Source organism: Notolepis coatsorum (genome assembly GCF_963971535.1).
Source record: "Notolepis coatsorum genome assembly, chromosome: 9".
Classification (NCBI taxonomy): Eukaryota; Metazoa; Chordata; class Actinopteri; order Aulopiformes; family Paralepididae; genus Notolepis; species Notolepis coatsorum.
The window spans coordinates 37,202,937-37,214,985 of NC_140173.1; the positions used below are offsets into that span (position 1 = coordinate 37,202,937).

General features: G+C 46.3%; 2 protein-coding genes across 2 annotated transcripts; both read left to right on the plus strand.

Annotated features, from left to right (window-relative positions):
* Positions 1 to 1,070: 1,070 nt before the first annotated feature.
* LOC311234589 (protein dpy-30 homolog) lies at positions 1,071 to 1,376 on the plus strand (the record flags this gene model as incomplete). Its single annotated transcript, XM_084321836.1, has 1 exon — positions 1,071 to 1,376. The coding sequence occupies one exon, from the start codon at positions 1,071 to 1,073 to the stop codon at positions 1,374 to 1,376; it is 306 nt and encodes a 101-aa protein (XP_084177962.1).
* A 1,599-nt stretch (positions 1,377 to 2,975) lies between these two features.
* LOC311234590 (cilia- and flagella-associated protein 69-like) lies at positions 2,976 to 7,380 on the plus strand (the record flags this gene model as incomplete). The annotated part of the gene is made up of 2 exons (XM_084321837.1): positions 2,976 to 3,255; positions 4,385 to 7,380. 2 exons carry the CDS (start codon positions 2,976 to 2,978, stop codon positions 7,378 to 7,380), a joined length of 3,276 nt encoding a protein of 1,091 aa, XP_084177963.1.
* Between the last annotated feature and the right edge of the window lie 4,669 nt (positions 7,381 to 12,049).

The window sequence follows — 12,049 nt, forward strand, 5'->3', positions numbered from 1 at the left end:
GATTGAGCTGGTAAGGACACTCTCAACCGTACTTCTATAGAAGTTGCTGAGAATTTTGGGTGGCATGCCAAGTTTTCTCAGCCTTCTTAGGAAGTACAGTCGTTGGTGGGATTTTTTTATTATCTGTTGGGTGTTGTGAGCCCAGGTGAGGTCCTTGCTGATGTGGATACCGAGGAATTTAAAGGTTTTAACCCTATCCACCTCCGTCTCACCTATGTACAGAGGTGTGTACTGTACCATGTGTGTACTGTACCATCTCTACCATTGTGATAAGTACGTTTTGATCTGTTTTCAGGCCTCTTCAGTCTTTCCATTACGGTATTTCCATATTTCCCTACCTGGACATTTAATATTACGCTTTAATCTCCTAACCTAAAACTAGAGGTAATCACTATTTCTAGGCCTTGATGATCTTCAGTGTGAGTTTATATATGTATATTCTGTCCTAAAATTGTAGTTTATGAATCTATGTTCATGAATAAACACCATAAAAAAAGTTAAAAAAAAATTGTAATTGAAAAAAAATATTAAGATCGCCCGCGCGTAATTTTTTAATTCTGCAAAAAAAAAGGATAACTTGATTTACACCGTAGTCAACGAAACGTAGTAGATTATCTTGCTTGCTATTGCAAATAAACTAGATCAATTAATGAACTAAATTGTTAAAGCCGTTAAATCCGCCCCACAACAGTGAACAGTGTTGATTTGCTTGCAGCGTTCTCGTCGTGACTGGTTGTTTGGATGCAGCAGCTGGCTTCGAATTTAATTTTGGACAGAAGTTGTGCCAAACCAATTAGGTTATAAACACAAGCTTGTTGTTGAATGTTAGTTAACGTTAGCTGTTTAAAATCTGTCCAAAAACGAATATTACCCAACATCAACCCGACACTATTTAATTCTGGACACTTTTGTGGTGATGAACAAAAGAACTCATCTATGTCGCATAGAGTTGGGGCAGTATCTTGGTCGTTTCTAAACTTTGAGCACACAACTTTTTTTAAATGGATACAATTTAACTTAAATGGCAGAACGTATGTCGCCTTTAAAAGCCCTCTCATCTGCAACGCAACATGGCGGATGATCATACAGACGCTGATCAGGCCATGGAGGGAGCAGTCGCTGAAAACCCTCATGCTGAATATGGTCTGACTGAAAACATCCAGAGGATAGTGGAGAATGAAAAAGCCAACACAGAGAAGATTTCCAAACAGAAGGTGGACCTGCAGTCCCTCTCGACCAGGGCATACTTGGATCAGACGGTAGTGCCCATTCTCCTCCAAGGCTTGTCGGTCCTGGCCAAGGAAAGACCTCAGAATCCCATTGAATATTTAGCATCATTCCTTCTCAAGAATAAATCAAAGATTTCTTTTTTGTAGGCCTATGCGTATTTAGGTTTTTCTCAATTGTGGGCGTAGTATAGAACTGAGGAGGGCAGTAATACGCCATGTTGCGTTTACACTGCCGGAAAAAATAAAGAAGAAGAAGACCCCGTCTCCCCCTACAGCGCTTCTGTCCCCACACATGACCCACAGACCCCGTCTCCCCCTACAGTGCTTGTGTCCCCACACATGGCCCACAGACCCCGTCTCCCCCTACAGCGCTTGTGTCCCCACACATGGCCCGCAGACCCCGTCTCCCCCGCGCTTGTGTCCCCACACATGACCCACAGACCCCGTCTCCCCCTACAGTGCTTGTGTCCCCACACATGGCCCACAGACCCCGTCTCCCCCTACACCGCTTGTGTCCCCACACATGGCCCACAGACCCCGTCTCCCCCTACACCGCTTGTGTCCCCACACATGGCCCACAGACCCCGTCTCCCCCTACAGCGCTTGTGTCCCCACACATCGCAGACCCCATCTCCCCCTACAACAGGGGTGCTGCCGCCAGCTGGAGCCCCGGAGGACAGGCCATCTATGTGGCCACCGGGCCATATGCAGGGAACATACAGCCACAGTGGTACATACGTGCCATAGTTGTAAATCGTATTGATTTGTTATGTTTATGTATTTATTTGTTATGTTTATGTATTTATTTGTTATGTTATGTTTTATTCCTATTCCTATGAAAACGATTTCTGTTATAAAAATCTATTTGTGTTTTTTCACCATAGAAATGCAGGTATTTTCACAAAAACTATATACAATTGTGAAAATGAATGAATATTTGATACTGTATGTATGTTGAGGACTAATGGTAGTCATAAAAAAATATATATATTACATGTAAAGTACATGGTTAGTATATAACGGAAAGGACTTACATGTAATAATATTGTACCATGTGTCACTGCACAAAAGATTTGTATGTATCAAACATTTTTTTTTTGCCAATCTTTGACACTCCAGGCTCTGATAATCCCACCCGAAAACAAATACCATTAGCATTTATGGGATGGAAACTAATCAACGCTTAGTTTTTTCTTGTCTTGAAAAGAAGCCACATTTGAATCACAAAAACTGGTATTTAAGGGGTTAAAATCCTTAAAATTAATGAATATTTGATTATGTATGTTGAGGACTGAAGTTAATGGTATTCATAATACATTATATATTTTTTAAGTATTCCTTAAAATATTTGTATATTACATGCACATGACCATAAAATGTATGAGGGATTTACATGTGCTCCATATACAGTAGGGAGGTGTAGTGGTTACGTCATTGCCGTTTTTCCGTGTTCCACCCTCTGTCTAACGCAATGTATTTCCCCATTGCCCATTTCTAAATCATCTTGTTTAAAACAAATAAAGCATGGACATTTTCATGGTGTACTGTACCTTTCTGTGCGTATTCATCCACAATCTATAGCTCAACATGAAAATATTCGCAATTAATCATAAAAAAATATCTGCAGAATTTTATTTCAACCAAACAATAATGTTAGTGGTAGAAGGGAACTCATTTTGTCCATCCATCTAAGAACCTTAAACATTTATTAGACCAAAAGAAATCCTAAGAAACGACGAAGCAGCCATGGAGGTGGATGTCGCGGCGTGGACATCTAAAACGGGACTGGTTTGGTCCCCGGCCAGTGATTCCACACTCAGGTACCGGCCAGCGGTGATAGCCCGCCCGGGTATCACCCGCTATGCCCTGGTGCGGGTGTCCTCGTTGCTGGATTCTTATATGACTCCAGAGATCCTGGAGGTGGTGGTGTCGAACACCAATCTGGAGGGACGGCGGGTCCACAACGCTTGGAGGGAGGTTGACGCCATGGAAGTGAAGGCCTACATCGGCCTCCTGTTGCTGGCCGGTGTGTTCCGGTCACGTGGAGAGAGTCCACCAAGAGCTTGTCGGGGGAACACACTGGCCGGGCCGTTTTCGCGGCTGCAATGTCGCACAAGCGGTTTTCAATGCTGTCCAGAACCATCCGGTTCAATGATCGGTTGACTCCGCCCGCACGCCGTATCATCCGGGCTGACAAGCTGGCACCGGTGTGAGATGTCTGGGACAAGTGGGTGGTGCGGCTCCACTGGGATTCAACCCAGGCGTCGATAACCGTGGACAACTTCTTCACTTAATATGCCCTCGCTGCAGACCTCTTCAAAGAGCGGCGATGGCCTTATTCGCCAATATAATAGACGTATCTGCCTACAATGCCCTGGTCCTCTGGTTGGAGGTACAGTACTGTTTATCTGTATGTCATACATGTCATGATGCATTGAAAATGGAGGAGCCTGATGTAAACAAGACAAAAGTCTTTCTCTGGTCTGCATCCCCTTAACAATTGTGTGTATTGAGCCGTACTGTATTGTACCCATTCTGCAATCGGTTATTAAAATGTTCAATCAATTTCAATCAATCAGGTTGAGCCAGAGTGGAACAGAGGCAAGATGTTCCGGAGGAGGCTGTTGTGTCCTCACACATGGCGCACAGACCACAAATGTTCTAGAATGGTCTATTATGACATCATACTCTAACATCACAGATGTTCTAGACACTAGAGTGTTTTATTATGACATCATACTGTGACATCACAAATGTTCTGATGTCCTAGAATGTTGTATGATGTCATGGTGGAACATTCTAGAACATTTATGATATATATATATATATACGCAGGAAAGAACCATACTGCCGGCATTGTTGATTCATACTTCAGAGTATAGAACAGCTGGTATGAGATTTGAAGAGTGACAGACGTAATGGGAAAGTTAAGAGTGTGGAAAGGATGACAAGAGGAGCAGAGAAGAAAGAGACAGAGACGATAGTAATTCAGTTTGAAGATGAGAAGAAGAAGATTGTAAACTAGACGTTATTATCTGTTTTATCAGCAACCCCTGAATTCATTGATGTAGAAATTAGAATTCCTTTAAAAGACAAACACAAATTATTTGCAATGTTTGCGTCTGAGGCTGGCACAACAAAAAGTTCTTTGACAGCTGCAAAAGGATCCAAAGTTGTGCAACGAAGAAAACCTGAGAGCCATGTGATCAGGCAAACAGCATCAAACAAGGATCATCACATCCGTGGGGCTACCACTAATTCTCTTGAACTAAGTCGGGTGATCAATCTGCTTGAGGATCATTTGACGGCCCCCTTCAAAGAGAGACACATCTTTGTACTGCAGAAAATATTGAAGAAGTTCCAAAATGGCTTTCTATTGAAAGAACTGAATGACATCGCCAGAATTCTAAATATCTGCGCAGAGAAAACGAAGGATCACCCGGAATATGTGTCAGTTTTGTGTGACTTGCTCCAAATCTGTAGGCTTCCCTTCCTGAAGGAAAAGGCTTCTGATGAGGTGACCTATGCACATGATGTCACAGAATTCCTCATTCACATGGGGTGTTTGATGAGAATATCAAACGCAGACGTCAGACACCAAATCTGTGACTCTATTAAGTCCTTCTATGTTGTGACCTCCAAACAGCTGCCAGATGAGCTCCAGGGCACCAGGCCGGGCTACAAGCTCCTGCATGTGGAGCTGAGTGGCCTGGCGGAGACCATGGTCCTGTCCCTGGCCAAGCTGGGGAGCCAGCTTGCCGTGAGGCTTCAGGTCCTGCAAACACTCCAGATCCTCTCTGGTTCCTCTGACGTGAACTGTCGTTTAATAGTGGACGCACACGGGGCGGACACGATCTGTTTGCATATGAATGAGCCGGACCCCTCCGGAAAAGTCCTGTTCCGCTCCTCTAAGATCCTGTGGAACTTGTTGGAGGGAGGATGCAAAGATGAGGTCACTTCTCAACTAAGCAGCATGGATTGTGTTGTGGCTTTGAAAGAGGCATTTTTTCACCAACTGCTGAGCGGCTTCGGGCATCACAATCTCCAACTCAGAAACAATCTCCTTGTAATCACAACTCTCATTGCTGAAAATCCCAAATCCCATATGATTGAGAGTTTATTCGCCAAGCAAATCATTCCCTTTGTCACATTTCCAGAGCTCAAAAGTAAAAACCCATTGGTCCGCAACCTCAAGCTGACCTGTAACAGTGAAGACTTTGAGCTGAAGAGGCTGCTGTTAAGCCTGGTCGTCGTCCTGTCGAAGGACCTGTCTGCACTGCAGCTCTTCAGAGAGGCCCACGTGATGCTGGCGCTGTTGACGCTCGCGAGGCCCCCCCTGGCCCCCGCCGGCGAGAAGCAGCACTCGGGTGGTGGTGTGGACCACTGGTCCCCTGCGCAGCGGGAGGAGCTGCAGCTCCAAGCCTTGGCCACTCTGTCCACCATAGCGCGGCTCATGCTAGAAGACTACGTGGCCTGTCAGGGCAACACGTGCCTGCTGCTGCTGCTGGAGTGGTGCACGGAGCAAGATGGCTACTTTGGCCGGGGTCATAGTCTCCATGGCGCTGGAGGGGGCGGCAGCAAGAGGGCCCAGGTGCGCTACTGCATGGCGCTGCTGCGGTCCGTGACCTCCCTAGGCAACAAGACAATCAACCAGGACCTGTGTGATCAAGGGGCCATCAGCCAGCTTCTAGGAATCCTAATGCAAATGGGGGGCAGCCCTGACGAGGTGGACGCCATCACCTTGGAGATCAAGGCTGACATTCAGCTGATCCTCTCTGCGTTGTGTGAGAACGACCTGCACAGAAAGGAGCTGTTTGGGATTGAAGGAGTTGAGATGGCGGTGCACTTCCTGAAGATGAGTCCTGAGAAGTTCTACAGTGGTCTGGGACACAACAGGCTCATTCTCTCCACAGTCGACTGTGTCTGGTCCTGCATTGTGGGATGCTACACTACAGAAGATTACTTCTTAGCCAAAGAAGGAGCATTTCTTCTGCTTGACTTACTCCGTTCGAGCCCCAGGAGCATGCACAGCGTGGTGCTCGGGACCCTGCTGGAGCTGAGCGACAACCCCAAGACCCTCTCTCACATCCTGTCCTGGAGGGATAAAGAGAGCCAGACGGCCTCCCACCTGCTGCTGGAGCTCTGGAGGCAGGAGGAGGCGGAGCTGGGGGTCCGCAGAGACCTGCAGGGGAAGATCACAGACCTGAAGAAGCCCATCCTGTGTCGTCACCAAGAGGAGGCCAGCCAAGTGTCCCTCCCTGCCAGCGGGCCCAGCGGAGCAGTCATGGACGTGTCAGAGAACCTGCGTGCCAACATTTACTCCATCTTCTGCAAACTTGGTCACCTGCTGCTGGAGCTCTGGAGGCAGGAGGAGGCGGAGCTGGGGGTCCGCAGAGACCTGCAGGGGAAGATCACAGACCTGAAGAAGCCCATCCTGTGTCGTCACCAAGAGGAGGCCAGCCAAGTGTCCCTCCCTGCCAGCGGGCCCAGCGGAGCAGTCATGGACATTTACTCCATCTTCTGCAAACTTGGTTATGCCCTTTCTGGATTGTCGACAAAGGATTTCATCACCCTGAGCATTGTCAACAGATATCTGGACTTTAAGGTTGGAGAAGTGTGGGACGAGGTCACCAGAGAGTTGGCCCTAGACGGCGTGAGGCCCGTCACCCCCGAGGCCCTGAAGACCATTGCTAAGATCACAGAGGACACGGCCAGGAGGGTCACCGAGGCCCAGAGCAGCATGGTGGAGTGGCAGGAGAAGGAGGAGCTCAGAGAAGAGAAGCTCATGTACACAGAGATAAAGTCCCGTTGGAAGCAACAGGAGCTTGTAGCCAAGTCATGGGATCAGTACGTTGCTAAGACATCAGATTACAAGACTCTGAAGGAGGTAAAAGCACAGCGGGAGAAATGCATTGAATCTTCCAGACACCATGCAAAGCACAAGGACGCTATATTTCACCCTACAGAGGAGTTCCATGGGAGAGTTAAGGCCATAGAGAGCTCTCCCGCCCAGCTGACAGGGGGGGCACTGGCCAACGCTCGGGTGGTCGTGAAGAGGGTGCCCATCCACAGAGAGGCCCCGGAGAGAGACTCCTTCCCCTCAGCTCAGGACCCCCCCCAGGAGTACTTCAGCACCGTCTCGGTCCAATGAATCGGCACCACATATGCCTATAAGCTTTTTAGCCTGCTGTCGGTAAACTTAAATTTTTTTGCCAATTTTTTGACTTACAAACATCCACATCAACAACATTACGACATTACGATTGACAGACAAAATTATAAGAAAATAACCTCTAAATCAAGTAAAAAAGGACATAAATTATAAATAAAAGTAAACATATTGTGGCATGGGGTCATCGGTCCATTGAGTATTTACATTTCAGTCTCTTCTCTTAGTTCCTGTCCTTCTTCTGTGGTGTCGTTCCTAATTGTCCTATAGTCTTCCCATTTTCCCATCTTGATATGAATTTCTCCTCCGGTAACCTCAGCATATGTGTTATTCTCTCCATCTCTTGTATCTCCTCTACCAGTCCTACTCATTGGTCCTTAGTCGGTGGATCTTCCTTGTACCACAGTCTGGTTATTGCTTTCCTGGTTGCTACTAATAGTATCTTTAACATATATTTGTCTTCCCCCTGTATATCTTCCTGCGTCAGATTTCCTAGATACAGCACTAAGCCTGTCTGGGGTATTTCATATCCTATTATTTCGTTTATTGTCTCTCCTATTCCTTCCCAATAATTTCTTATTTTCTGACATTTCCAGAATATGTGTGTGTGGTTCGCACCCTCTTTTCCACACATTCTCCAACAAAATGTCTGTGCTGGTGCATATTTGCCTTTTATCCCTGGTGTTATAAAGAATCTAATTATGTTCTTCCATCCAAATTCCCTCCATACCCTTGAACCATTGTTGAGTGCTGTACTTTGCATATGTTGTACCATTCTTCCTCTGTAATCTCAATCTCTAGTTCCTTCTCCCATCTTTCTTTTATGTATTTGGTTGTATCCCCCTTAATATCCATTATTGCTTGGTACATTGCTGATATGACCCTCCCTTTCTTCCCTTCATATGCCCTTGACTAAATGTAAATGTACTATCATCCTAATTATTCCATTCCGTTCTTCGTCCTTGTCTCCTCATATTTCTTTGTTGTAATAGTTTAATCTGTAGATATCTAAAGTGGTCTTTATTCTCTAGTCCAAATCTTTCTTTCAGTTTTTGTAGGGTCTGTATTTCTCCCTTTTCTATCATTGTACATATCGCTGTTACCCCCCCCCCCCCCCCCCCCCCCTTTCCCATCTTTTGAATCCATGGTCTCCCCTCCCCGGCTTGAATCTACTGTTGTGTGTTACCCATCTCAAGACCTTGGATTCTTTTTCTAACTTGTGTGTTTTTACTACTGTGTTCCATATATTTAAAGTGAATTTAGTGATTGGATCTAGCAATTGTTCCTGTCTCTTAAATAGTTCCCTATCCCCTATTAGTGCCTGTACATTGTATCCCTCCCCTTCCTTTTCAATGTCTTTCCATCCGGCTTCATAATTTACATTGCACCAGCATGTCACTGCTCTGAGCTGTGCTGCATAGTAATAGTCTCTCAGACTGGGTACTGCCATTCCCCCCTTCTCCTTTGGTAGTTGTAGAGTAACATATCTGATCCTCGGCCTCTTCCCTGCCCAAATGAATCTCGATATCAGTCTGTCCCATTCTCTGAATTGGTTTTGTGGTATTGGTATGGGTAAAGACTGATATAGGTATAATAACCTTGGTAGTATGTTCATCTTGATGATTTCTATCCTTGAGTTGAAGTCTAGCGGCATTACTGTCCATCTTTCTAAGTCTCTCTTGATGTTCTGATTAATCTGTATATAGTTTGCATCAAACAGTTTCCCCACTCCTCTTCTGATGTTTACCCCTAAGTATTTAATCTTGTCCATGTCACATTTAATTCCGTAGCTTTCCCTAATTTCTGTCTTTGGAGTATAGTTCCATGTTAAGGTCTGTGTCTTCGTTACGTTAAGCTTATATCCTGAAGTGTGCCCATATTCTTTCAGTAGATCCATCAGTACCGGGAAGTTTGTGTCTGGCTCTCTCATATATACTATCACGTCGTCTGCGAATAAACCTAGTTTGTGTTCTGTCCCCTTTATCTCTACCCCTTTGATGTCCTTAGTCTGTCTAATTAATTGTGCCAGTGGTTCGATAAATACATCGAAGAGCGTCGGTGAAAGACAACAGCCCTGTCTGGTACCCCTCTCTAGTTTGATTCAGTCCGTCAGGCTGCCATTTACCTTAATTTTTGCTGTCGGTTCCTGATATAGTGCTTTAATTGTTCTCATAGTGTCTTTGTCTAAACCAAACTTCTCTAGTACCTTGAATAGAAATACCCAGCCCACACTGTCGAATGCCTTTTCTGCATCTAGACTACCTACTTCCCTCTATCTCCTCCACTATCTGCAATGTCTTCCTTATGTTATCCTGCATCTGTCTTCCTTTAATGAATCCGGTCTGATCTTAATCTATGATGTCTGGCATAAACGTCTAAAATCTTTTGGATATTATCGATGTATACATCTTGTAATCCACGTTAAGTATGGACACAGGTCTGAAACTGCTACATAGCTCCTTATCCTTTCCTTCTTTTGGTATTGTGGTAATTATGGCTTCTTTCCATGAGGGTGGCATTATGCCCTCTTTCATCGTGTGTCTAAATGCTGCTTCTAATATGGGAGTTAGTTCCTGTCTAAATGTCTTGTAGAATTCTAATGGGAATCCGTCACTACCCGGAGATTTGCTATTCTTTGCTCTACTAATTGCATCCTCTACTTTTTTTCTTTTTTTATACTTTATTGTGTCAAAGAAAATCATATTACATTTAGGTATAGTATGTGTACTCACATACACATACATAACTGCACATATCCACACTTACACACGCACATACACACACAAATGTACATACGCATATTTTAAATCTTGACACTTATTTAAAAAAAAAATTACCCATCACCCATACAAAAAACAAGAGACAAAAACACAAAGAGAGAGTAGAGAGAGCATCCTCTACTTCTTGTTATGTGATTCCTGCATTTAATATTTCGTTCTGTACATTCCCTATCGATGGCAAATCTAGCTTTTCCTAAAAATCTATTTACTCTTCTTGTTATGGTTTGTAACCGACCCCAATCGCACAACACAAGACAGGTATGAGAGTAAGCCAAAACAGGGCATTTATTTATTACATAACAAAAAGCGGCACAGTCCCTTTAAGGGAGAACACAAAAACACTAGAGTCAAAGAAATATGTAAAATGCGGCACTGTGCCTTTAAGAGGCGAACAGGCTAAGGGACTAAGGCTAAGGGACAGGGCCAGGGCTAAGGACCAGGGCTAAGTGTCAGGGCCAGGACCAGGGGCACTGGAGAGGGGGACAGGGACAGAGGCCCGGAGAGGCGGGCTGGAGACAGGGACAGAGAACAGGGTTAAGGCCTTGGACAGGGCGAGGGCCAGAGCTGCTTACAGGGATGAGGACAGGGTTCCGACGGCGGAGGCCTGGCACGGGAACAGGGGCCCGATGGCGGAGGCCTGGCATGGGGACAGGGGCCCGACGGCGGAGGCCTGGCACGGGGACAGGGGCCCGACGGCGGAGGCCTGGCACGGGGACAGGGGCCCGACAGCGGAGGCCGGGCACGGAGACAGAAGCCCGACGCGGAGGCCTGGCACGGGGACAGGGGCCCGGGCACGGAGATCCTCCTCGGATGCTGCAGACGGGCAGCGCAGAAAAAAGGGGGTCCCAGGGGAACGGGATGGGAACAACGCCATCCTCCCGTGGAATACTAGGGAGCGACGACGAGCCTGGGTCCAAGGGGAACGGGATGGGCACACGCCGTCCTCCCGTGGAATACTAGGGAGCGACGACGAGCCTCACCCCAGGAACGAGGATCACGAAGAGACGCCTTCCTCCCGTGGAATCGGGAGCGATGGCGAGCCGGCTTGACGTCTGGAGTGGGAACACTGGAAAACCTCCCGTAGAGAATTAGAGAGCGAAGACGATGTCCCACTCCAGGCAAACGGCGACAGGTGGTGATGGCTGGCACGTCGTCTCACGCCGGAGACGCGGCAGGTGATGGTAACGTACAGGATGGTAACGTACAGAACTCCATGTACACAGAGTGAACACAGATACAGATACAGAACGACCCGACCAGGACTGGAAGGGAGCCTGCCACCTAAGTACTCTCCCGAGCAGATTGCAAACTCCCAACAGGTGCGTGAGGGTAGAGGAACAGAATGTCCAAAGGTGGGGGCTGGTGAAGAGTAGGAGGCAGGCAAAAGTTCTCACAAGGGTGGGGGCTGGTGAAGAGTAGGAGGCAGGGAAAATTCTCGCAAGGGTGGGGGCTGGTGAGGTGAAGAAAGGGAAAAAAAGGTCCAGGGAACAGGCGAATCCTCACACTTCTGCTGCTATCGGTTGCGTGTATAGTGTCTTGTAGTATTCTTCAAATGTCTTCTCTATTTCAGCTGGCTCTCAATATCTTGTTAGTCTTTGTATCCCTTATTGTATGTATCGTGTTTAGTTTTTGTTGTGTCCTAATCATTCTAGCCAAAAGTCTAGTCGCTTTCGGTCCTCCCTCATAGTATGTCTGTTTCATATATCTTGCTTTCTTTTCTATTTCTGTCAGTAGCTCCCTGTTTATTCTTCCCCTCACATCCTTGATTTCCCTAAGTGTCTCCTGGTCCTTTGAGTTTTGGAGTTTCTTCTCTAGTTCTTTCAGTTTTCCTATTAGATTTTGATATGTCTCCATTCTGGCTTTCTTAAGTA